Source organism: Typopeltis vanoorti, chromosome 4 (genome assembly GCF_054136105.1).
Source record: "Typopeltis vanoorti isolate ZY-2024b chromosome 4, IOZ_Tvanoo_1.0, whole genome shotgun sequence".
Classification (NCBI taxonomy): Eukaryota; Metazoa; Arthropoda; class Arachnida; order Uropygi; family Thelyphonidae; genus Typopeltis; species Typopeltis vanoorti.
Genome location: NC_143552.1, coordinates 82,214,662 through 82,237,551, shown reverse-complemented (window position 1 = coordinate 82,237,551; position 22,890 = coordinate 82,214,662). Strand labels below are relative to the sequence as shown.

Below are 22,890 nucleotides of genomic sequence, written 5' to 3'. Positions count from 1 at the left end.
TTTCTTTTAGATTTGGCATCTCCTCTCCTTCCAAAAAAAAAAAAAGAAAGAAACTTACTTCATCTAAGTCATTATTATTATTACCCAAGACCTCATGGAGTCAAAGACTCATCTGGGACTCATCTGTCATCTAAAAGGTTTCAACATTTATTTTGTACCACTTCAAAGAATGAACAGGAAGATCTCCTTCCAGAAGCTGTAGTGTACTGTACAGCTTCTGGATAGTTTTGGCTGATTATACAGATCTGCATTACAGAGACATTTTTTCTTAACATGTTCATACCAGTTTGTGTCTTGCATTGTTCCATCATTAGAACTCACTTGATCATACATCACATCCCTTCTGCACTGGCTAGACATATTTTCACAAATTTGTCAATATATATGACATAAGAGCTTTTTTTTTTTAGAATTTTCACCTCAAAAACTAGTAATTATGAATTGTCATAATGGCAGAGAAAATCTCAATGCAAATCTTAATTTTTTAAAACTAAGATTGCATTCTTAAAATGCAATCTTAAAAGCAAATAATATATTTTTTAATTTCAAGTAATTAAAAAATATATTATTTGCTTTTAAAATCATTATACCCTACATTATTCAGCTGATTTTTGCACCGATACTTACACCAAGTATATGTGGCTATCTAGTGATATTTCAATTTTATTATACCATTCTATATTATCTACAATAACAACAAAAGAAAACAAAAGCAAGCAACTGTTAGTCTTCCCACTTAACTGAAGCAATATCAACATTACACCACGTATGCTAGTTTTTATAATCCAGTGGTTTGTATAGGTTAAGATTTTTTAATAATATATTTAAAAAGGGGATAATAATTTTAATAAAATTAATAAAAAGTTCCTACCATCATCATTGAAATGTTAAATGATGCATAAAAATACAGTAGTCCCCTACTTATCTGCAGGGGGGAGATATGTTCCAAGACACCCCACAGATACCTGAATCCTATGTATACTATGTTTTTTCCTATACATACATACATATCTATGATAAAGTTTAATTTATAAATTAGTCACAGTAAGATATTAACAACAATAACTAATAATAAAATTAAATAATTATAACTATATACTGTAATAAATGTTATCTGAATGTGAATGGAATCTTAGCAATTTCAGCATATGTTTTTTAATTATTTATTTAGTTATTTATTATTTTATGAGAACTTTCACCTTTTCACTTAAAAGGAAGCACTTTACACCTTCTCTTTGGCAGATCCAAATTGCCAGCATCTCTTGCACTTTGGGGCCATTATTAAGTAAAATAAGGGTTACTTTAACACAAGAACTGTAATACCGAACAGTCGAATTGATAACTACTCAGAACGGTGCACAATTTAAAACTAATTTAAATTTTTAATAAATTTTAAATTTAAAAATTTAAATTCAGGGGACATATTTCAAAGGTGATGAAGGTAACACAGAGGATTGCTACAATAATGAGAAGGATGCTGACCTGCAGAGATAAAAGAGTTATCATTCTGTTGCATAAGACCCTGATCAGACTATTGTTCTCAGATTTGGTCCCCAGGATTTGAAGGGGATAAATTAACTGTGGAAAAGGTACAAAGGTGGATAACAAAGACAGTTTCAAGACTGTACAGTGTTAGTTATGAGAATCGGCTGAAGGAATGTGGACTGCAGGGTTGGGTGGATAGAAGAAGGAGAGGTGATATGATTGAGACTTTTAAACTGTTGAGAGGAGGTTACAGGGTTGGCACTGGGGAGTTCTTTCGCTTGGTTGAACAGCGGGAAGGAGTGATGACAGGGGGACCATCCCTGGAAGTTACGAAAGGGAACTGTGAGCAAGAGGGTGAGGAGTGGTTTCTTTGCATGGAGGGTGGTTGAACCGTGGAATGCATTGCCTGATAGAGTGGTGAGAGCAAGAACAGTCAATGAGTTTAAGGAGTGGTATGATAGACTTTTTGTTTCCTAGGAGGGACCCCCTATGATGAGTCTTTTGACTCCATGGAGGCCTAAATAATAATAATAATAATAAGTTGATTTCTGGAATTTTTCATTTAATATTTTCGGATGGCTACTAAGTGACTAATGGGTGGGTAGCATATACGGTACAGCGTGGATATGCTGGGCAAAGGGGTGATTCATATCCCGGGCAGGACAGTACACAATTCTTAAAATATATTTATATTAAAATATTTTTATTAAAAATATGATTAAAAATCATATTTTTTAAAGCAATCACTGATTTATTTTTTTACTCTCACATTGCTACTCTCATGTGGAACACCACTAATGATATCAAAAAACATTGTCATGATTGTAGTTTTCTTCATTTTCAAAAGATTGGCCAGCTTGAATAAAAATTTCAAATTTTTATTTGGTGCCCTATGTAACTTTTATGGACTTCAAAATTAGCTGTTTTTAATTTATTTTTTTTTTGCACACATTGGGGAAAGTTTTTCATATAAGTCCAATAAAGGTTCAATCAAGGTGATTTTAGGCATATATATTCCACTAGATGTACACATAAAATGCACAAAAATGCATATAGAGGCTACAAACTTCACATCAGATTGCCTTAGTATTCCATAACACACAGCACACCTCCTTTTTGGACATGTATATCATCATGCATTACCAGTAGGCACATGAACAGTACAAAACACAGGCCAGAAGAGTAACCAGTGTGGTAAGATAGGCAAAAGCAGAGTATGAAAGGAAATTAGCAATGCAGGCCAAAGATAATCCCAAACAGTTCTTTCAATATACTGCAAGTAAAAGAATGAAGGTTTATGTTAGAATGATTTCAATGAATGCCGATGGTGTGTGGAGAGGGAGGGAGGGAATTGAATCAGTCAAAATAGTAGAATTACTAAGTGAACATTTTATAAGAGTATCCACGTGGAGATATTGCAGTAGTGAGAGGCAAAGGTTTTTATGAGAACTGAGGTGGATAGCATATATTACAGAACCTTAATGTGAATATAGCTATGGGATGGGGTGGTATACCAGCTCGAGTTTTACGTGAAGGTGATAGGGAAATGGCAGTGCCCTTGACCAGATTGTTTAACCTAAATCTCAACTCTGGGTTAGTCCCAAGGGGCTGGAAAGAGATGGAAATAGTTCCATTGTATAAAGGAGGCTCCAAGACTGATGTAGCAAATTACTGACCGATCAGCATATAAGTATGCCCACACTTTGCAGAGCTCCACTTGGCTTTCTGCCAAGAATAGTCGATTCATGTTGAAGGGGGAGAAAGAAATGAAAGATGTACGAATTTGTCGCCAACATGCGAAATCACGTGCTTTCTTGTCTGTCACTGTACTAGTTTAAAAACTACAATGTTCGTAAAAGAAAAGCTAAATTTTCCGAAATGTAATAATAAACAAACTCATCCCAGAAGACGGATTGATTACCCTATTATCGGAATGGATTCTCCTTTTTGTGCCATGCACAGAAGTGTCAAATGGTCTCGAATCTGTGGGCGTACTATATCAGTGGTTGTTGTCAAGGTACTGGAGAAGTTGGATAGATGGAAATGGGATACTGTATGGGGGGGTAACATGGTTTTGTGAAGGGTAGGTCATGCTTCAGTAAGTTGCACACATTTTATAATACAGTGACAGCTGAGTTGGATAAAAGTAATGGGTTAAAAGTGATACTGCTGGACTTTGTAAAAGCTTTTGACAGAACACCATCTGGAATTCTTCCCAGCACATGGGGATGGATATAGGGTTGGTGAGGCAGATAAGAGGGTGGCTGATGGAGAGGAAGATATCTTTACCTCTTTTGTGAGACGGCCTGTGACTAGTGGCATGCTACAGGGCTCTGTTTTTGGACCACTACTGTTTAATTTGTACATTAATGATATAGGAAAGGATCTGAGAGGAACTGTTCAGTTGTTTTCTGATGATGCAAAATTGGGTAGAGCAGTAGTTAATATAGATGATGTTAAAATTTGCAGGATGATTTGGATAGACTGGCAGTCTAGGCAAAGGAGAATAGATGTCAGTTTAATGTGGCAAAGTGTGAGCAAACAAAGTTTGCACCCCAGTCCTGAAGATACTTTCAGGTGCAAACTTTGTTTGCTCACACTTGGATAAAGGATTAAACTAAATTTATTATAGTCTAACCAAGTGAAAAATAAACTTTCAACATCTTTCTCTAAATCCAGAGTAATTTAATAAAAAGGTGGCACACTGTTTGCAACTCCTATAGGTAGAGATGACCTTGCTAATGCTTCTGCCTGGTATCTCCACTTGCCTGGCTCCCACTGAAGAGACCTCAATAAAGGTCGATAATGCAAAACGCATCAAGGAGATGTGTTTTGCATTATGGGAGATACTGAGATAGGAGTGATGTTAGCTTGCTCCACCTTTGCAACGAGTTTCCCAGTGTTGTACCACCTTATCCCAGTCCTGAAGATACTTTTGGGCGCAAACTTCGTTTGCTCACACTTGGATAAAGGATTAAACTAAATTTATTACAATTGAAGGATAGTATGAAGATCAATGTTTAAACACTGGCTGTAGATGATCTTGTGGCCTAGGGTGTCAGAGTACTGCATGGGTATGATGTCGAATGAATAGGATGAGTGGAGAATACTATCATCAGCAAAGCTGTGGATAGGATTAGTGGTGATTGTGAGTAGGTCATTTGCGAAGCAGATAGTAAGAAAAGTACAGGACATAAAGGATATCCTTGTCTGACTCGTCTGCACACCAGGGAGTCAAGACAGACAGGAATTTATTGACTGATAATATTGCTGTTGCTTTTCATAAATTAAGTATGGTCTTAGTGAGTTTAATTCCTTATGTAGTAGATGTATTCACACCTCTGTGAATTGTGAAAGGCTTTATTTATGTTGATTGACAGTAGTGCACATGGAAGCTGTTGTTCCTTAACTAGGTATATTACATCCCTAATAATTAACAGATTAAAGTTGATCACTCTCCCTGGAACATTATAAATTTCTGTGCTTCAGATCATGTCATTGAGGTGATATTCTACTCTAAGTGTTGTGTACCTTCATAAGTATTTGATAATCTGTATTAGTCAGGGATGTGGATTTCTAGCTTGATATATTTTTGAGGTCTTTATCCTTTTGGGATAAATAGTGTGGATTTCAACAAACTATATTGGAATATCTTTATTTCTTAATATATTCTTAAATAGTTCTAGACAGTATGGTAATACTCTACTCCCAGTTCATCAAGACCAAGAGCTTTACCTCTTTTGCAACTTATGAAGGCATTGTAATTTTTTGAATGTTATAGGCCCATCCCCTGAAAACAGAATTGTGTGCTAGGAGAATGTGGGTAGGCCTTTCATTGTAGTTGTTACTTTATGGAGAAATGATGAAAAGTTGTTTATAGCGGGTAGAGAAGGCTGTTAAAATGTCTTCCTGCCATATTTGTATGATCTTGATTATTTATGGAGATTTTCCTTAATATTTTGTCCTCCTGGGATTTCCTCATTTGCCTAGAAAGGGGTATCTGGAGATCTTTAATGAAGTCTAATTTTGAAATCACACACCTTCCTTAATAATTTAAATGGCTTAAGTTTCCTGGCATTCTCCAGGTTCCTCAGCTAGTAACATTATCTTTAATGTTATAGGCGAGTAATACAAGTTTATGATATCAGTAATGTTATGTGCTAGGTTAAATTAACATGGCACACATAATTTACATCACTTTGCAGACCAGTAGATATACAGATTCGGTGTCTAGATGAGTTTGTGCAACTGGGCCAACTCAAGGAATTCCTCTGACATTGAGGTATTTTCCTTCTCTATATGCCTCAATAGTGCAATTGGAAGAGTGATAGTACATTGCACTCTTCGATTGGAAAAGGCCTAAGTTTGATTCTCATTGTGACGAGAAGAATACGAGGTGGTGCGGCTATTAAATAACAAGACTGATTACAAAAATGTGGTTTATTATTACAATTGTACAACTTAATTGTTATCCCCTTCAACATACTCCCCTCCTCTATCTATACACCATCGAATACGAATTTTCCATTTTTGGAAGCAGTGCTGCAAGTCATCAAATGTTATCTGCTTCAGCCGTTTTCTCCTTTACCTCATCCACTGACTGAAAATGGGTGCCCTTCAATGCAGATTTCAACTTTGGAAAAAGGTAAAAGTCGCATGGAGCTAAGTCTGGCGAGTAAGGTGGATGGTCCAACACTGGGATCTTCTTATCAGCAAGACACTGCTTTCAATTGAAGGTGAGTTAGCCAATCTCATACAGAGGTATCAGGGAGTTCCCCCCCCACACACACACAGGCAAATCAGCCTTGAGAACACACACACACACACACACACACAATTTACAGGCAAAAATACTAGTGGTGGTGGTGGGCAGTAGATGGCATTGGTGTAGATGATGGTAGTGATGGTTCACTGTATATTTGGTGGATTAAGTGGTGGAGACAGAGAGTTGAAGAGTTTGATGAGTCTTTGGACTCCTTGGAGTTGAAAATAAACCAATGGAGATAGTGAGACTGAATGCAGAAGTCAAAATAGTATATCACCATATTCTTAAAATACTCAGGATGAGAGACAGTTATAGCAAGTTTTTTTCACTTGGTTAAAAAGTAAATTGTACTTGATAAGATATCATATTCTTGTTTTAATCCTGTAATCAAGTCTGAGCATCTTCACAACTATAATTTCTCATGTATAATGTGCTTGGTCTGCCCACCTTTAAAATATGTGCTCTAAACTTCAACTTCCTGTCCAACATCATCTCTGAATGCCTAGTATCATCGATTTCTTTCAGTCCTGTTCCATCCATGACCCAACTCATTCCATGATTAGTCTACTAACTCAATGGAAATTATTATTATTATTATTATTATTATTATTCAGGCCTCCAAGGAGTCAAAAGACTCATCGAGGGAGGTCCTTTCTAAGACATAAAGTCTGTCAAGACTCATCGAGGGGAGGTCCCCCCCCTGAGAAACACAAAGTTTATCATACCACTCCTTAAACCCACTGACCGTTCTCGCTCCCACCACTCCATCAGGCAATGCATTCCACGGCTCAACCACCCTCCACACAAAGAAACCACTCCTTACCCTCTTGCTCACAGTTTCCTTTCGTAACTTCCAGGGATGGCCTCTTGTCATCACTCCTTCCCGCTGATCAACCAAGCGAAAGAACTCCCCAGTGTCAACCCTGTAACCACCTCTCAACAGTTTAAAAGTCTCAATCATATCACCTCTCCTTCTTCTATCCACCAAACTCTGCAGTCCACATTCTCTCAGCCGATCCTCATAACTATCCTTGTACAGTCCTGAAACCATCTTTGTCATCCGTCTTTGTATCCTTTCCACAGTTAATTTATCCCCTTCAAATCCTGGGGACCAAATCTGAGAACAATAGTCCAAGTGTGGTCTGATCAGAGACTTATACAACGGAATGATAACCCTCTTATCTCTGCAGGTCAGTGTCCTTCTCATAATAGCAGCAATCCTCTGTGTTACCTTCACCACCTTTGCAATATGTCCCCTAAACTTCAGGTTTCTATCAATCATCAACCCCAGATCTCTTGTCTCCCCTACTTCCTCCAGTATAACTCCTCCCATAGAGTATGCAGCCTCCCATCGATGTTTCCCAAACCTCAAGACCTTACATTTTGCTGCATTAAACTGACACCCCCATTCATTTGCCCATCTATCTAGCTTATTTAAATCCTTTTGCAGGGCTACCACATCTGCACTATTACTAATAATCCTTCCCAGCTTCGCATCATCCGCAAACAACTGAATATCCCCCTGCAATCCACTGGCTATGTCATTGATATAAAGGTTAAACAATATAGGTCCTAGTACTGAGCCCTGTGGGACCCCACTTGTAACCCTCTGCCTCCTGGAAACTGCTCCACCATACACAACTCTCTGATACCTATCAGACAGCCAATCCTGAATCCAGTTGACCAATCTGACATCCAGATCCATGTGCTGCAACTTAAATATCAGCTTATCATGTGGCACCCTGTCAAATGCCTTCGCCAAGTCTAAGAAAATTGCAGTATATGCCTTTCCCTCATCTAATGCTCTTGTAACTTTATTATAAAAGGCTAGCATATTGCTAAAACAAGAGCGTCCTTTCACAAATCCATGTTGATTCTCACAGATAACATTACCCTCATCTGCCCAATGCTGTACACGGTCCCTCACTACTTTCTCCAAGATCTTAACAACTACTGATGACACACAGACTGGCCTATAATTAGACACTTCCAGTCTGTTACCACCCTTATGCAATGGCACTATCTTACCTTCCTTCCATTCCCTGGGCACCTTTGCCAAAGCCAGACTTTCATTGAAAAGCCACGTTAAAGGTATTGTCAATTCCCTAGCACATTCTCTCAAAACTCATGGCGAAATACCATCCAGTCCCACAGCTTTACTGACATCCAGAGTAAATAATTGTAATAATACTGGTAATAATAATAATAATAATAATAATAAAGCATTCTTGAAAATGTGTTTGTAAGTTGAGTGTTCATAAATTTAATGTAAAGGGTATCCCATAAGTTCCTAGATATTTCAATAATTCATAAAAATTAGAAAAATTGGCATATTAGAGGATTAGAATGCATATGGTGCAAATGATGCACCACATATATCATTTGCAAATACAAATGAGAGTTCTATAAAATGCAGGGTGTACTGTTGACAGCCTGTAATAAATGCATGCAAATTTCCAATCATTGGGGGGGGTGAACAGAATTGATTTTGTGAAAAGAAAAATTTGTTGTTGTGATGTTTACTGATGATTACACACCATGAAGGATGAGGAATAGTGACATTTTCACTATGCCTGTGATTCTTGCAGTTTCCCGTGCACTGCTTACACTGCTTGTTGATTGTGCTGCTAGGGCATTTATTTGCGATATCACAATGCTGGAATGGGCTTTCTGCATGTTCGAGGGCGATCTGACAAATTTCCAATTTTCTTGAAACATCGTATTAGAGACTGTATTCTGACAGGAGCGATAGGACCTCGACCTTTCTTCATTCTTCTCTGCGTTTGAAACTTTCGTAAAACTTCCACTACCGATTCCTATTCCTCACATAAGACAACTTCATTAACAATATCTTATACACCAAAGCAAGCATCACAGCAACAAATTTTTCTTTCCACAAAAATAATTCTGTTCACCCCCATTGACTGGGAATTTGCATGCATTCATTACGAGCTGTCAGCAGTATACCCTGCATTTTATAGAACTCTCATTTGCACATATTTGCAAATGATGCATGTGGTACAGTGCCCGCTATCGATGAAAATTTGAAGTAAATTTTTTTTCCCTGTCAAAAAAATCCCCCTCCTTGTAATTCACTTTCATGCAAACCACACTCTAATATACCAATTTTTCTAGGCATGACTCAACTCATTCCATGATGAGTCTACTAACTCAATGGAAATAACTAATAATACTGTAATAATAAAATTTTTATGAATTATTGAAATATCTAGGAACTTATGAGACACCTTGTACTTTTTCCAAAGATATATTGTTAAATTTGTTAATGTGTTTCTGAAATAAATTATATACTATTATATATATATATACTATATTATAATTAATATAAAAATGCATAATTCAAAAATAAATTCCAAAAAAATAATTAAAAAAATAAATACAATTTTTTTTTTTTTTTTAGATAGAGGGTGCCTAATTAGGACTCAAGTGTCTTTGTGTTGTTTAACAAAATTGCTACAATTTTGTTAAACTAGTCCCTTTGTTACACATGTTGTAGTCTCACGTAATGTGACAAACTGTGTTTTTGTGCTCTGAAGATGCTGGTTATAACACCAGCAAAATATCAGCAATAAGTCAATAAATAATTATTTACTTATAATTCTATGTTCTGATATATACCGTCAAAATTAAACATCAAAAATAAATCATTCTGAAAAAAAAAAAAGTTTATTTTCAAAATATATAATTTGAAAATTTAATTTTTCAAATTAAAAAAAATGAAAAAAAACATTGCTCTATAAGCACCTGCTATTAACATCTTTACAGATCTTTGCAGTGTAGAAAACCCAAGCATTTGTTAAACAGTGTTCCATTTCTTCAACAATGACATTTTGTTTTTTTAGAAATAATTACACACTGAACAGAGCATGCAACAAATCACTTTTTTTTTTTAATTGTTACAAGTGTTATTAACATTAAAAGCATGACCAGTGGAATCAAGTGATTTTTCACTTTCAGAAAGTTTAATATGCTAATATTTTAGTTTCTATTAAAATCATTTGACTTTTTTATTTTCTTTCATTTCTTTTTTTTGCCAATTTTAGTACACTTTAACAATCACAATCAATGCTATAGTTGATTAAAGAATTTATGCTTAAATATGTCTTGCTATAAGTCAGTGGATCTTAACCTTTTTAGTGATTGGCACCTCCTTGAATCTAAAAATAAGTTCTCGCACCCCCTTGAAAAATGTGTTTCTATTTCTTTATTTAGGAAATTACATCTATTGCAAGATAATTTATTTATTGAAAAATAAACACATACATTTACATATACATACAAAACATTATCTCAATTTTTAATGGCTATTGTTGTTGTTGTTTATTCATAATAATACTTTTGAAGTGAGGCTCCTTTTTTGAAAGAGCCATGCGTAAGTCATCACTTGCATTTAAGCAATTTCTGGCTTTTGTTTTTATGTGCAAAAGTGATGAAAATCCCATTTCACACAGGTAGGTGGTGGCAAATGGTAAAAGTGTGTGAAATGCTGCTTTTGCCAGCTGTGGATAAGGTTTTAACTGTGTACTCCAGAATTGTTCTAAGTCCAGTTTTTCAAATTCCATTTGAATACATGCATTGGCTCATATTTCAATAAGATCGTCTTTTATTAAATAGCTGTCGTCCATCGAATCTGGGTCAAATAGAAATGGATCCAGTATCCATCTCTGAACTTTGCTAATATTTCCCGTGGTAAAGTATCCATGAAATGATTCACTCAATTGTTGGAGGTGTATTGCAATTTCAGGTATAATTATTATTTTCTCATTTTCCAGAAAGATTGAATCAAGCAAAGGAAAGTTTGCAAAATTCCCATTTTCAACTCGATGTTTCCAAATTTTTAGTTTTTCAATAAATGAAGATAATTTTTCACTAACTGTTATTATGTTCTTACCAAATCCTTGCATTGATGTGTTTAATTCATTCAGGTGGCTAAATATATCTGCTAAGTAGGCTAGTCGAAGTATTGCTTCTCTTTTTTTTCAAAAGCTTTAACTAAATTACAATTTTGGTTAGTAAGAAACTGTAGAAACTGTATAGTTTCCTCACGCAATTCAAAAACCCTACTTAGCATGCGGCCCTTGGAGAGCCATCGTACTTCAGTGTGATAAAGAAGCACAGTATGAAAAGCACCGATTTCTTAGCACAAAGCACAAAAGATACGATGATTAAGCGCTAGCCCTTGGATATACTTTACTACAATTACTGCAGTAGTTAAGTGTTGTTTTAAATTCTCTGGCAAAGCTTTTGATGCAAGTGCATGACAGTGCAACATGTAATGCGTTATTGTAACTTGCGGTATTTCTGTCTTGATGTATGAAAAAAATCCAGAATTTTTACCCAACATTGCAGGAGCACCACAGTGCAAATTGAGCCTATTATATCCACGGGTATTTGATGTTTCAAAAAAAAAAAGTTTTTAATATGATTGAAAACATCAATTCCTTTTGTCGTCAATTCCAGTGGCTCACAAAATAAAAATTCTTCCAACATTTCTTTTTCCTTAATGTATCGCAAAAATACCAACAACTGACTGCAATTATCAAGATCAGTTGACTCGTCCAGTTGAATACTCACTTTTAGAGGACTGGCTTTGATATCTTCTACTACTTGCAGTAAAATATCAACACTGAGATCTTGAATGCACAATCAAATCACATCGTTCGATAACGGAATCTGCTGAATTTTCCTTTGTGCTTCAGAACCCAATACAATTTTTGCAATTTCAAGTGCACATGGTTTTACCAATTTCTCAGCTATTGTGTGACCTTTTCTTTTCTTAGCACACAGATATGCCACTTGATAAGAAGCTTCTAACAAGGGCTTTTGAACTGCCGCAACATCAAATTTTGTGATAGTACCGCTGGTATTAAATCATGCCTTCTTATACTTCAAGATGTTAAGAGTATGTCCTGCAGATTCACCACCATGCTGATTGTTGAACTGCTCTAACAACTTTGATGGCTTAAGATTGGAGTTTGAAAATATTTTGCAACATAAAATGCATTGTGGTCATTGCGTACCATCTTTTTCTGTTGTACAAGTGAATCCATAAGCAACATAATCGTCTTTCCATTGGCATTTTTTCGACATAATGAGAGTTACTACAATCAATAAAATAATAATTATAATTTTTCAAAATTTGCAGAAAACCTTTATGTAATCAATTGATCGTATCCAGTATGGGCTTTAGTCACTGACTAATGTTGGTAAATTAAAGAAAATTAGTATTCGTTTATGCATCAAACCACCTTGTTAACGTTCATACTCAGAGTATGTGAACATGTGTGTGCGCGTATCAAACAGTTTCTTATTGTACTGCATGTGCTGGTAAGTGCGATGTGCTGAGGCAAAGGTAGAGAAGATAGGAGTGGGGGTCCCAAAAGTCGACATAGCATTCGCTAGTTTCTCACAGGCGGCCAGGCAGTAGTTTCCATCAAAATTAGAAACTTCTCTCGCACCCCTGGAAATGCTTTCTCGTGCCCCAGGTTAAGAACCACTGCTATAGGTGAATTATTAGGTGAAAGTGAATATTTTTATCTACAGTTATAATCACCATACTTCTTTTTAAACTCATTTACTGACAAATTCTTGCAACTCATTCAAAACTCTACAAGCAAAAAATCAAGTCCTGACACTCTTTGCTAACCACATTATTACACAATTTCCAGGGATGACCTGTACTCCTACCCTTCCCTCTAGTCAAGTAGTGGAAAATTTTCACTGCATCAATCCTATAAAATACTTTTACCAACTTCCTAGTCTAGCCATAAATACTATTACAATTTGAACAGCACATTGTTATATCATGTTTTTTTATATCTAACCACATAAATCCTATCAACTGCGCCATTTGTTATAACTTCTTTTTCTTATATCTATTTTATTTTATTTTTAATCTTTTATTCTCGTATATCTTTCCTTTTAAACTTTATTCTATACTTATTTCGTTTCTTTTACTTAAATCTCTCCCCTTTTTAAACAAGCAGTTCTTTGGCCTCTCTGTAGTTTAATCACATGTAGGTTACTTAATGTTTAGGGCTTTGTCCTTGTATGGGACGTGACCATTAACATATATTCTGAGACAGTCCACCCGATAAGCATTGACAAATTTATATTTTAACTGCGCCAGCCAATACCGAGGATAGATGAGAATCTTATCCAGGATGGCTCTCTCAGAATGATACACAATAATTAAACTATAATAAAATCTAATCTCTGTTCACTAAATTCTTACATGCAGTCGTGGTCCGCTTTGTTTAATCATACACGTGGGTTCTTCCCGCTAAGTTCGATAGTAATTTTATGAGTGGCTGTTTGAATTCATATACTAAATCAGATCAGGCAGGTATTAAGAAACATATTTATTAATAAAAGAAATTATACAAGTAAGCATTACTACTAAGTAATCTGAATCATTCTCAAGTAATATCTTTGGTTCAATACTACTAAACAAAATACATGAACAAACTTGCTTGGACCACCTCTATATGCAACTTAAAATTATCTCATTAACACTTATCACACTTTCTACACTCACGTGGTCACTAGTTATATTATCTAACACATTACAACTAATTCATACAGAATAAACATGGCCTTTCTAGGCAGACAGTTCTCAAACAAAATGGGCCTATGCCAAGTTGTAGACAGTATCTTAAAGTTCCATGAAATAAGTCCACTACATAAAATTGTTCTCTAGAAAGCACACAATTCCTCAACTGAAAAATATATCTCAAGAGTCTACGTTACCATTCCTGGAATGACACTCGATGTTTTCTTCTGCCTTGTCTAGAACATCAAGGCTTCTTCTCAGTCTGCTATCCGTTTGGTCACCTACTACAAACTGTATGGCCGGATTCTCTGTGGGAAGGACAATATGGCTCAGGAGCTTAGCCAGAACGGACGGCATCTACTTGGTTCTTCTGTCGCACGACATAACACAGCTATCCTAGTCCAAGGACATAGCTAGCCCTACTTGGTATGCTACGACAGATGCTTCATACCTCCCATGACCACCTGGAACTTCTCCATAGGTGCGGACTGGACCAACGTCCGAGCGATCAGGAAACCGGAACCAAAAAGCCTCAAGTGGGGGTTGCTTGACCCTTTTTTTTCTTTCTCTTCTCGGCGTTTCTCGGCTATATAGCGATGCCTTCTTGGAAAGCACTCTGGTTTCTCTTTCTCATAACTTCTCCCCCCCCCCCCAAAGTATACGTAACACTGGATGGTCAAAAGATGACCCTTGGACTCTGGCTTACAGGTTTTGCTATCACATGAAATGGGGTTCTTAAATAAATTTAACACTGTAATTAATTTCTTTATCTGACCCTTATACACAACAGGTTAGGTCTTACAATTTTCTTTCATTTGTTATACAATTTCTTACTCCTAATTTAGTGTTATATACATAAAATTACCTTTCCAGTATATAGCCAACACACCACATTCTCTGCTTATATTTAAATAAAGTTGTTCCTGAATAATTCATGTTAAATCTTCTTTCTTAGTTTATTCAGGACACAACAACATAAACCTTTAATCTATGAGTAAATCATTTACAGCTTTCAGCACATACAAACCACATGTATAACTTGCATATAGCAGCACTCAATGTTCAAAATATCCCCCTTTTTTTGCCTTCATGCACACCCAAAGTCTGTGAGGCTACATATTGATGGTGGCACATACACATATGCACGCGCACACACACACACACACACACACACACAGACACACGACATCCAATGAAAACAGTGCCACTGCTTGCTCCAAATCCACCTTCAGGCTGATGATGCTGGGTGCCATTTCTTGCAGGCTACTCTCTCTCTCTCTCTCTCTCTCTCTCTCTCAAGCTCCAACCACAATTTGGAGTCCAACAGATTCAGATCAGGACTTTTAGACAGTCAATCAGATGGTGATATATGGTTGGGCATGTTTGCCTCCAACCACTGTTGTGGTCGTTGCCTTTGTGCAGGGGCTGAGTCCTGTTGGAAGGTCCACTGCCTACCATGAAACAAGGTTTTGTTCAGTGCTGCATTACAGGTTCCAGCATGGTATCTCAATCACTTTGGAAAAGGTTCTGATCCCCTTTCTCACAGAAATGCAACTTGGATATCCCCTGATATGTCATCCTCCTACCACCACCAAACCAAAACTGATGTGGGGTAATGATTTCTCTGAATTCCCAAGTGCTATGGAACATGCAGTGTGACCATCCGAGGCATATACCTGATCATTTTGGTGGTTAAATGACTCTTCAATGGTGAAAATTTTCTCATCTGTAAAGAGGATATCTTGTTTGCATACTGTCGGAGAAGTGCCTTTGATTTCATCACTCTCTGCCACATAACTTGTGGTGTTAGGAAAGTGTCCAGTAGAATGACAGTAGGCTCTCATCCCCAGATCCACATGGCATCTGTGAAGCATTCATCTCTTATGACATCACTTTCTGCGTTCTCACGAGATTACGGCAGAGGCATGCCTTTACAGGCATCGCAAGTTGTTGCATCTTAACACAGCATGGTCAACCTGTTCTTTGGAGGTCAGATATATCTTCTGTATTGTTATAATGGTTAATAGTCTGATACACAAACATCCTACTGATCTCAAGTGTTTTTAGCATGATGAAAATAACAGGAGGCTGCATTCCAACCTTGTGAAGTGCTATTACAGCTATACAGGTCTCATAATCTCCCCACTGCATGTTAACCCATACAGCTAGACAAGTCTCTCTCTCTCTCTCTCTCTCTCTCTTTGATAAACATGCAAATGTTGGCTGGACATGGCATCACTAATAGCAGTGTGGCAGTTGTAACAGTATATTTATGGCAAGACTGTACTGTTTCTATTATAACCCTCCTCCCTTCAGTCTATCCAGCAACCTCTGCAACCCACAAACTCTCAATCTATCTTCATAGGAGCATTTCACAGACCACTTATCATCCTGGTTACTCACCTCTGGATCCCTGCTGACACTTCCTTATCTCACTGCTTCTCAGTGTGTTCTTCAATAACCAAGTAATCCTAGGAGTTGTTCTGGCTACTTCTGCATTAAATCTTTGAACTTCACATTTCTATCCTGAAGATGAATCATCAATTTCCTGGAATCCAAATCCATCAATATAGTATTCAGCTTATAATCTTTTCATCACAAAGTGCAAAACTTTACACTTTTACACATTAAATTGATACCAACTACTCCTTTGCCAAAACCTTCATTCTGTTTAAATTATTCTGGATGCTTACTGAGCAAATTAAATAACAGGAGCCAAAATACAGTCCTTCAACACACTGCTAGTTGTCTGCCTTGGTATTTGTCCACCTGACTGATGGACAGATAACAAAGAGTAGAATCCAAAATAAAGCAGGTGACTAATAGTGATATAAATATAAGGGTGACTGAGGGATGTGAAGCTGGTATCTATCCATCAGTCACCCTTGTATTTATAAACAGCAGCTTCACACCCATTTGCTTCAGTTTGTGTAACAGAGTTATATGCAGTATCCTGGTGAATGCCATTGCAAAGCCCAGCTGTATCACAATCTAGCGCCATTCCCTTTATCCAACTCAACTGTTACATTACACTTTTATAAAAAGTGAGTAAATTAATAAGGCATGACCTACCCTTCAGAAAGCCACGCTCTCCTGCATGGCTTTGTGAAGAGTAGGTTATTGAAGAAGTTGTTTTTGACCAACTTCTCCAATAACATCAACACCACCACGACCACCATTATTCCCAAGATAATTCTTCTTCTTCCTCTGCACGGTTTTCCCGCTTAACACTCCAAGACAGTTTGCTACTGTCTTGTAACCTCCTTTATACAACAGAAGTATTCCCCACTGTAGGATATTATTAGAGCTGAGAATTAATTTAAAAAGCCTAGTCAGAAATAATGCCAGTTCTTAAATTATTACCTCTGACACCATTCTTAATTATTTCTCTAGCAATATTTAGAGGTAAAAATTTTCTTACAATTTTTCTGATGAAATAACTAACAATACTGAAATAGATTAGGACAGTAGAACCAGAGCTGGGCAATGTATTCCATACTAATTCTGATTTTCAAACAAAAGTGCCAAGTTCTAGCTTTCAAATGCACTCCCCCCCCCCCCAACAATCTCTGATGATCCATCCAGGTGAAGCAAAATCCTCTCGTTTATGGGTAGCCAAGTCACATATTCAAAGCATGCTAAGACAGATAGCCTTTTAATCCAGTTATACTAAAATTATTTTTATTATTTTGAGAGGAACAGCTGGAAGAAATGTTAAGAATTACCTGTTCCACCCATCAAATATGAGGTGTTCCATTTATTTGAAAAATGTTACCCTATATTATATGAGTATGTTGTACTTCTAGTCTGCAGTCTCAGGTGCCCATACTACCTAAATTCAAAGGAAAGGCATATGGCCTCACTTACTCTTATACTACAGAATGCATTTAAAACCTATTTGCTATTATATGATATCACAAGCATCTGGGGCTTTCACAATAAAAGAAACATATTATGGATCCAGTATTAGGTTTTGTTATTTATATTTGTATGTAAAAATGGGTTTCCAGAAAAGTATCATATATATATATATATTTATGAATATGTATGATAATACAATGAAACACAAGATAATCTGTGCAAAATACAAAGACACCATAAAAATCATGAAAAATAAAACAGCATAAATACCTATAAAAGCAATGGCCTGCAGAGAGCAACCAATGATTTGAAATAAGAACTGCACCACATTGAAATTCCCCTTCTTTATATAGTGCCACCTGCCAAGGCCAGGAACCACTCCCTGTGCTCTCGCCTCCAACAATTCGTTGACGAACTGTTAATGCCATGGGTCTCAGTCCACATTCTGAAAACAGAAAGATTACTAATATCAAAATTAATAGTTTTTTTTTTTTGTCATGTTATAAGTAATGCAATGTAAAGCAAAGTGCAATGCCTTGCCAGCCTGGTTGGCTGGGTTGTTAGCATATCCACTCTCCAACTAGCATGCTTCAGGTTTGAATCCCACCATGGCATGGATGTTCATGGGAGATGAATCTCATCACCTGGTGTGAGGCACAAAGTGGCTTGAAAAAAGTTCAATGTTTGATCTTGAGCAGGGCTTCCAGACTATGCAAAAAATGAAATACAATATATATATATATATATATTTTTTTTTTTAATAGATTAAATACAGTTATATCATACACACACACACACACACACACACATATATATATATGATAAAAAATATAAAAAAATCCTTAGTCCACCCACAGTACAAATGTACTATAGGTCTACAAACAACCTTTCATGAGTGGAAACCCACATATAAAAATAGGAAAATTGGAAACCTGGTTAACTGAGAATGTAAGAGATACTCTAACATGTTCAGGAAAGAATAATGTGTGGAGCTCAGTCAGTACAGACAAAGCCCTTTGGTTGGAAAGACCTGGGTTCAATTCCCACCCATGACATGAGGAAACTTTATCTGGTCTCTTTCGACTAAAGGTGACTTAGCCAGTCTCATACAGAAGTAGAGGGTTTTTTGGCTGGAAACTTGGGTTTTTTCATCTCTCAAAACAAACAAACCAGCCAGTAGAATGCAATTTACAGACAAGAAAATACTTAGAGGCATAGAAGTAACTGCCTTATCTTTGTATTATGGTTAGGAAATCCAAGGATACTTGGAAGGCTATGAGTGCTTAAGTGCACTCATAGCCTTCATTGATTCATCAGTTAAAACCACTGATGAATCAATGAATGAATGAATTTTTCTCACAAAAAAGACATTAATTCTTCTTCCCTGACCTTTGATAATGCTTAACAGTCAAGACCACCTCTCTTCTCAGATTGACTCTTACTCTTAACCTTTCTTGGCAAAATCACACCACTATTGCATCCTCAGCTTCCAAAAAACTTGCCATCTTTTTTTTTTTTTTTTTTTAAAGATTACTTTTCATGTTTCCAGTTACTTACTCTGTACTTGTCTCAAATCATTCCAACCTTGGAACAGTGCTCTAATATCTAACATTTAGAGTGGTAACCTAAAATCTCTATAAAAAGGGAAAGTTCACAGTTGATTGACAACCCTCTCTCTCAAAGACTGTCTACAGCCACTTCTGCATGGCATATCATATACAGATATTTCTATCAGTACTGGATTCTGCAAAACTACCGTCTATATTTCCCGCAAGCTATTTCTGCTAACAGTAATACAAGCAACAGCTGCCCATCATCCTTGTACTTTGAACTGTGATTCAGCAAACCTGCTATTCCCATTCATCTTTCATTTAATGTGTAAGGTTCTGGGAGTGCATACCTCCCTCATCATGGGAGGTACACACTATTGCACACAATGCTCATCCAACTGTGCTTTCAACTGATTCAATGTATTCACAACACACTCAGGCAAAGCATTCCACTCACCAACCACTCTCCATGCAAAGAATCTACTCCCCACTCCTCTGCTCACACTGAATTGTGATATAACATGATGTGTCCGTGCAGTTAGCCTAGTGGCTTTGTGCTTTGCAACCATATGCCTGGGGAAGGAGTGTCCTAGGTTCGATTCCCATCGCCGAAGTGAGGTGCCTAAGGACCTTCCTTAGCCATAGCCAAGTTAGCCGGTCTTGGGCGTGGACAGCAGGTTTTTCCACCAGTTTATCTGGGGGTTTCATCCCGCAAGCAGGCAAACCGACCCCGTGAACAGACAAGGGATACAGCTAGGAATACCTAGAGGCATAGGGGTGACCATCCTATCCTCGTACTTTGGTTACGAAATCCAAGCATGCTTGGAAGGTTGGGGGCCTTAAAGGCCTGTTAAAGCCATAGGGATAGAATATAGAGTTATGCAGTTTTAATTTGTTAGTAACTTCTACAGGTCAAGAAGTGACCTTCTTAAGGAGCCTGTGAAGTTTTCTAATTTGTGAGTTGGTGGGATTGTATTCAATGGGGAGATAAGTAGCCCGATCTAATAATAGAGATTTAAGCTTACCTGTGTAGTCCGTTTGGTTGAGTACTACGGTGGCATTTCCTTTATCCACTTTGGTGATTATTATTTCTTTGTTTTTCCTCATTTCCTGTAGTGCTTTATATACCTTATTGGATAATAAGGAATATTATCTCCCCACCCTTGGCCAATTTCTTTATGGAGACCTTCGAAGAGAAAGCCTTAAACTCTGCCCCACAAAAACCTACCATATGGCTTTGCTACGTTGATGATGTGTTCGCTATTTGGCCACATGGCTCTGATACACTCCTCTCTTTCTTAACACACTTAAACAACCAACACCCCAGAATTAAGTTAACCCTGGAAAAAGAGGAAAACAACAGCCTCCCTTTCCTAGACACATTAGTCACCTGCCAGCCTGATGGAACCTTGGTTTTCTCAGTTTATAGAAAACCCACCCATATAGGCAGATACATTCACCAACAATCCCACCATTCCCCCCCCTCACAACAATATGGAGTTGTTAAGACACTATACAACAGGGCTAAACTAATCTGTTCAAATGACAGTGCCCTAACCAATGAACTAAATCACATCCTCAACACTTTCTCAGCCAATGGCTACCCCTCCCAAAAAATCCAAAAAATATTGAAACCAGTAAACCACAACCCCCCCCCTCCCCTTCACAACAATGATTACTCTAAATCCATCACCATTCCCTACATCCGAGGCACCTCGGAAAAAATTACCAAAATCTTAAAAAAACATGACTTGACCTTTTGTTACAGACCTTATAGAAAATTGGCATCCCTCATCTGCTCCACTAAAGACCAACCACTCCCCCTAGACCTACCTGGTGTATAGCACAGGTCCCTTGCAGCTGTAAGTTGTCCTACTTTGGCCGAACAAGCAGGACAGCAAATATCAGAATTTCAGAACACAAGGACTACATCCAGTTTCACCCGTACAGCCACTCTGGTCTTGCAGACCATGCTCTGGATACATGCCACAGAATACTGTGGAAGAAAGCCACAATAATACACCGTAGCAAGTTCAAATTTGAAAGACTATTCATGGAATCAGCCTCAGCCCTAAGAAAATGCCAAACCTCAACAAATTTGTTTGCATGAGACTGCCCCAAATTTGGGAGGATTACATCAGGATACCTTCAGCCCAATGGCCAAGGATACCTACATAGCCCGCTAGGGGGCACTATCAGGACTTTTAGGAAAACCATAGCTTCCTTGCTTTGTTCTCATTTACTGTGTTTAGTGCCTGCATGCATGTGTCTTTACTGTAAGTTCCTTTGAAGATGGCAACGTGACGTTGCCAAAATATTGGAAATATATTAAAATTTAATTTAATGCATATTCTATTGTAAATTGTAATTTCCTTAAGTTATTTAGTAAACATGTACAACCAACGTTTAAGCCTGTCTATAATGATTACTTTATCAGATATTTCATCCTAATGTAAAATTTATTCACAAAGGGATAGGGTAAGGTAAAACATCAAAAGGAAATGAAATATGTTATTCAGAATACTAAATACTCTGGATGTCAACAAAGAGGAGAGGCCAGATCAAATTTCTGCATGTGTTTTGTGGAAATGTGCCAATTAACTGACAATGCTATTGACTAGACTGTTTAATGAAAATTTTGAAAATGGAAATGAAAAATGAAATGAAAAAAAAATGGATTGGAAAGAGGATATGATAAAGGCATTAATGAAGTTTCATTAATGAATGAAAAAGCAAGAGACCAGTTTGTATTTCTTTTGGAGGTTGTTAAAATTTTGGATAAATGAATAAGGATTGAATACAAAATTGGGTAAATGTGGGAGCCTCCACAACTCAGCTGGTAATGACTGCTCTTGGTTTGAAACACCTGAGTTCCAATACCATCTGAAATGTGAAAAACATCTGTAAGAGCCTCTTAACTGAAGGTGAGTTAGCCAGTCTCATGCAAAGATGAAATGGTTTATCATCCCTGAAAAAACATACAAAGTAACTAGAAAAGCACATGCATTTTACAATATATTGTGATTTTCTGTATTTTACAAAATTAATTAACATATTACCAAATACTAAATTGATATTTAAGTCACAATGAATAGATTTAAATATCAGGCTATTAGATAAGATTGGATATCTGACAAGTGTTAGAGTTTTGGAGGGGGGGGGAAGAACTCAGACAAAACTAAGGTTACAAGTGGGGTCCACAGCACTCTATACTGAGACTATCCTCAACCTTTACAGCAAGAATATTGTCACTGGATTGTAGGGAGATATTCAGTTGCTTGCAGAAGATGTGAGGCTTGGGAAAGTTATTAGTTAAGCATCATGGCTCTTCAGAATGATTTTTGAATAAGCTGTAAAGGTAACAAAATGAATAGGGATGGGGATGACAGTGTAACAAACTAAGGACTCTGGGATCCAAAAATGCATACTTGACTGGAAGGTGTAGAAGAAGTCAAGGATCTTGCAGGTGGTGGTGGACAGAAATTTGAAGTTCAGGGGACATACTGCAAATGTTATAAAGACAACCCAAGAGGACTGCTGCAATACTAAGAAGACTGACCACAAGAGATAAGGGTGTGCTTGTTCCACTGCTCTTATAGATGTTCATTGTAACTTTGTTCCATCATGTTTGGAGAATGTTCAAATCTGCATCTGCC

At 37.0% G+C, this 22,890-nt stretch overlaps 1 protein-coding gene across 1 annotated transcript in view; it reads right to left on the bottom strand.

Annotated features, from left to right (window-relative positions):
• Positions 1 to 22,890, bottom strand: part of LOC150107452 (uncharacterized) — a 133,536-nt gene that overhangs the window by 60,592 nt on the left and 50,054 nt on the right. Inside the window, exon 8 of the mRNA XM_090391302.1 lies at positions 17,955 to 18,129. Within this exon, the coding sequence (XP_090247428.1) occupies positions 17,955 to 18,129 (175 nt within the window). The remainder of the gene's footprint in view (positions 1 to 17,954; positions 18,130 to 22,890) is intronic.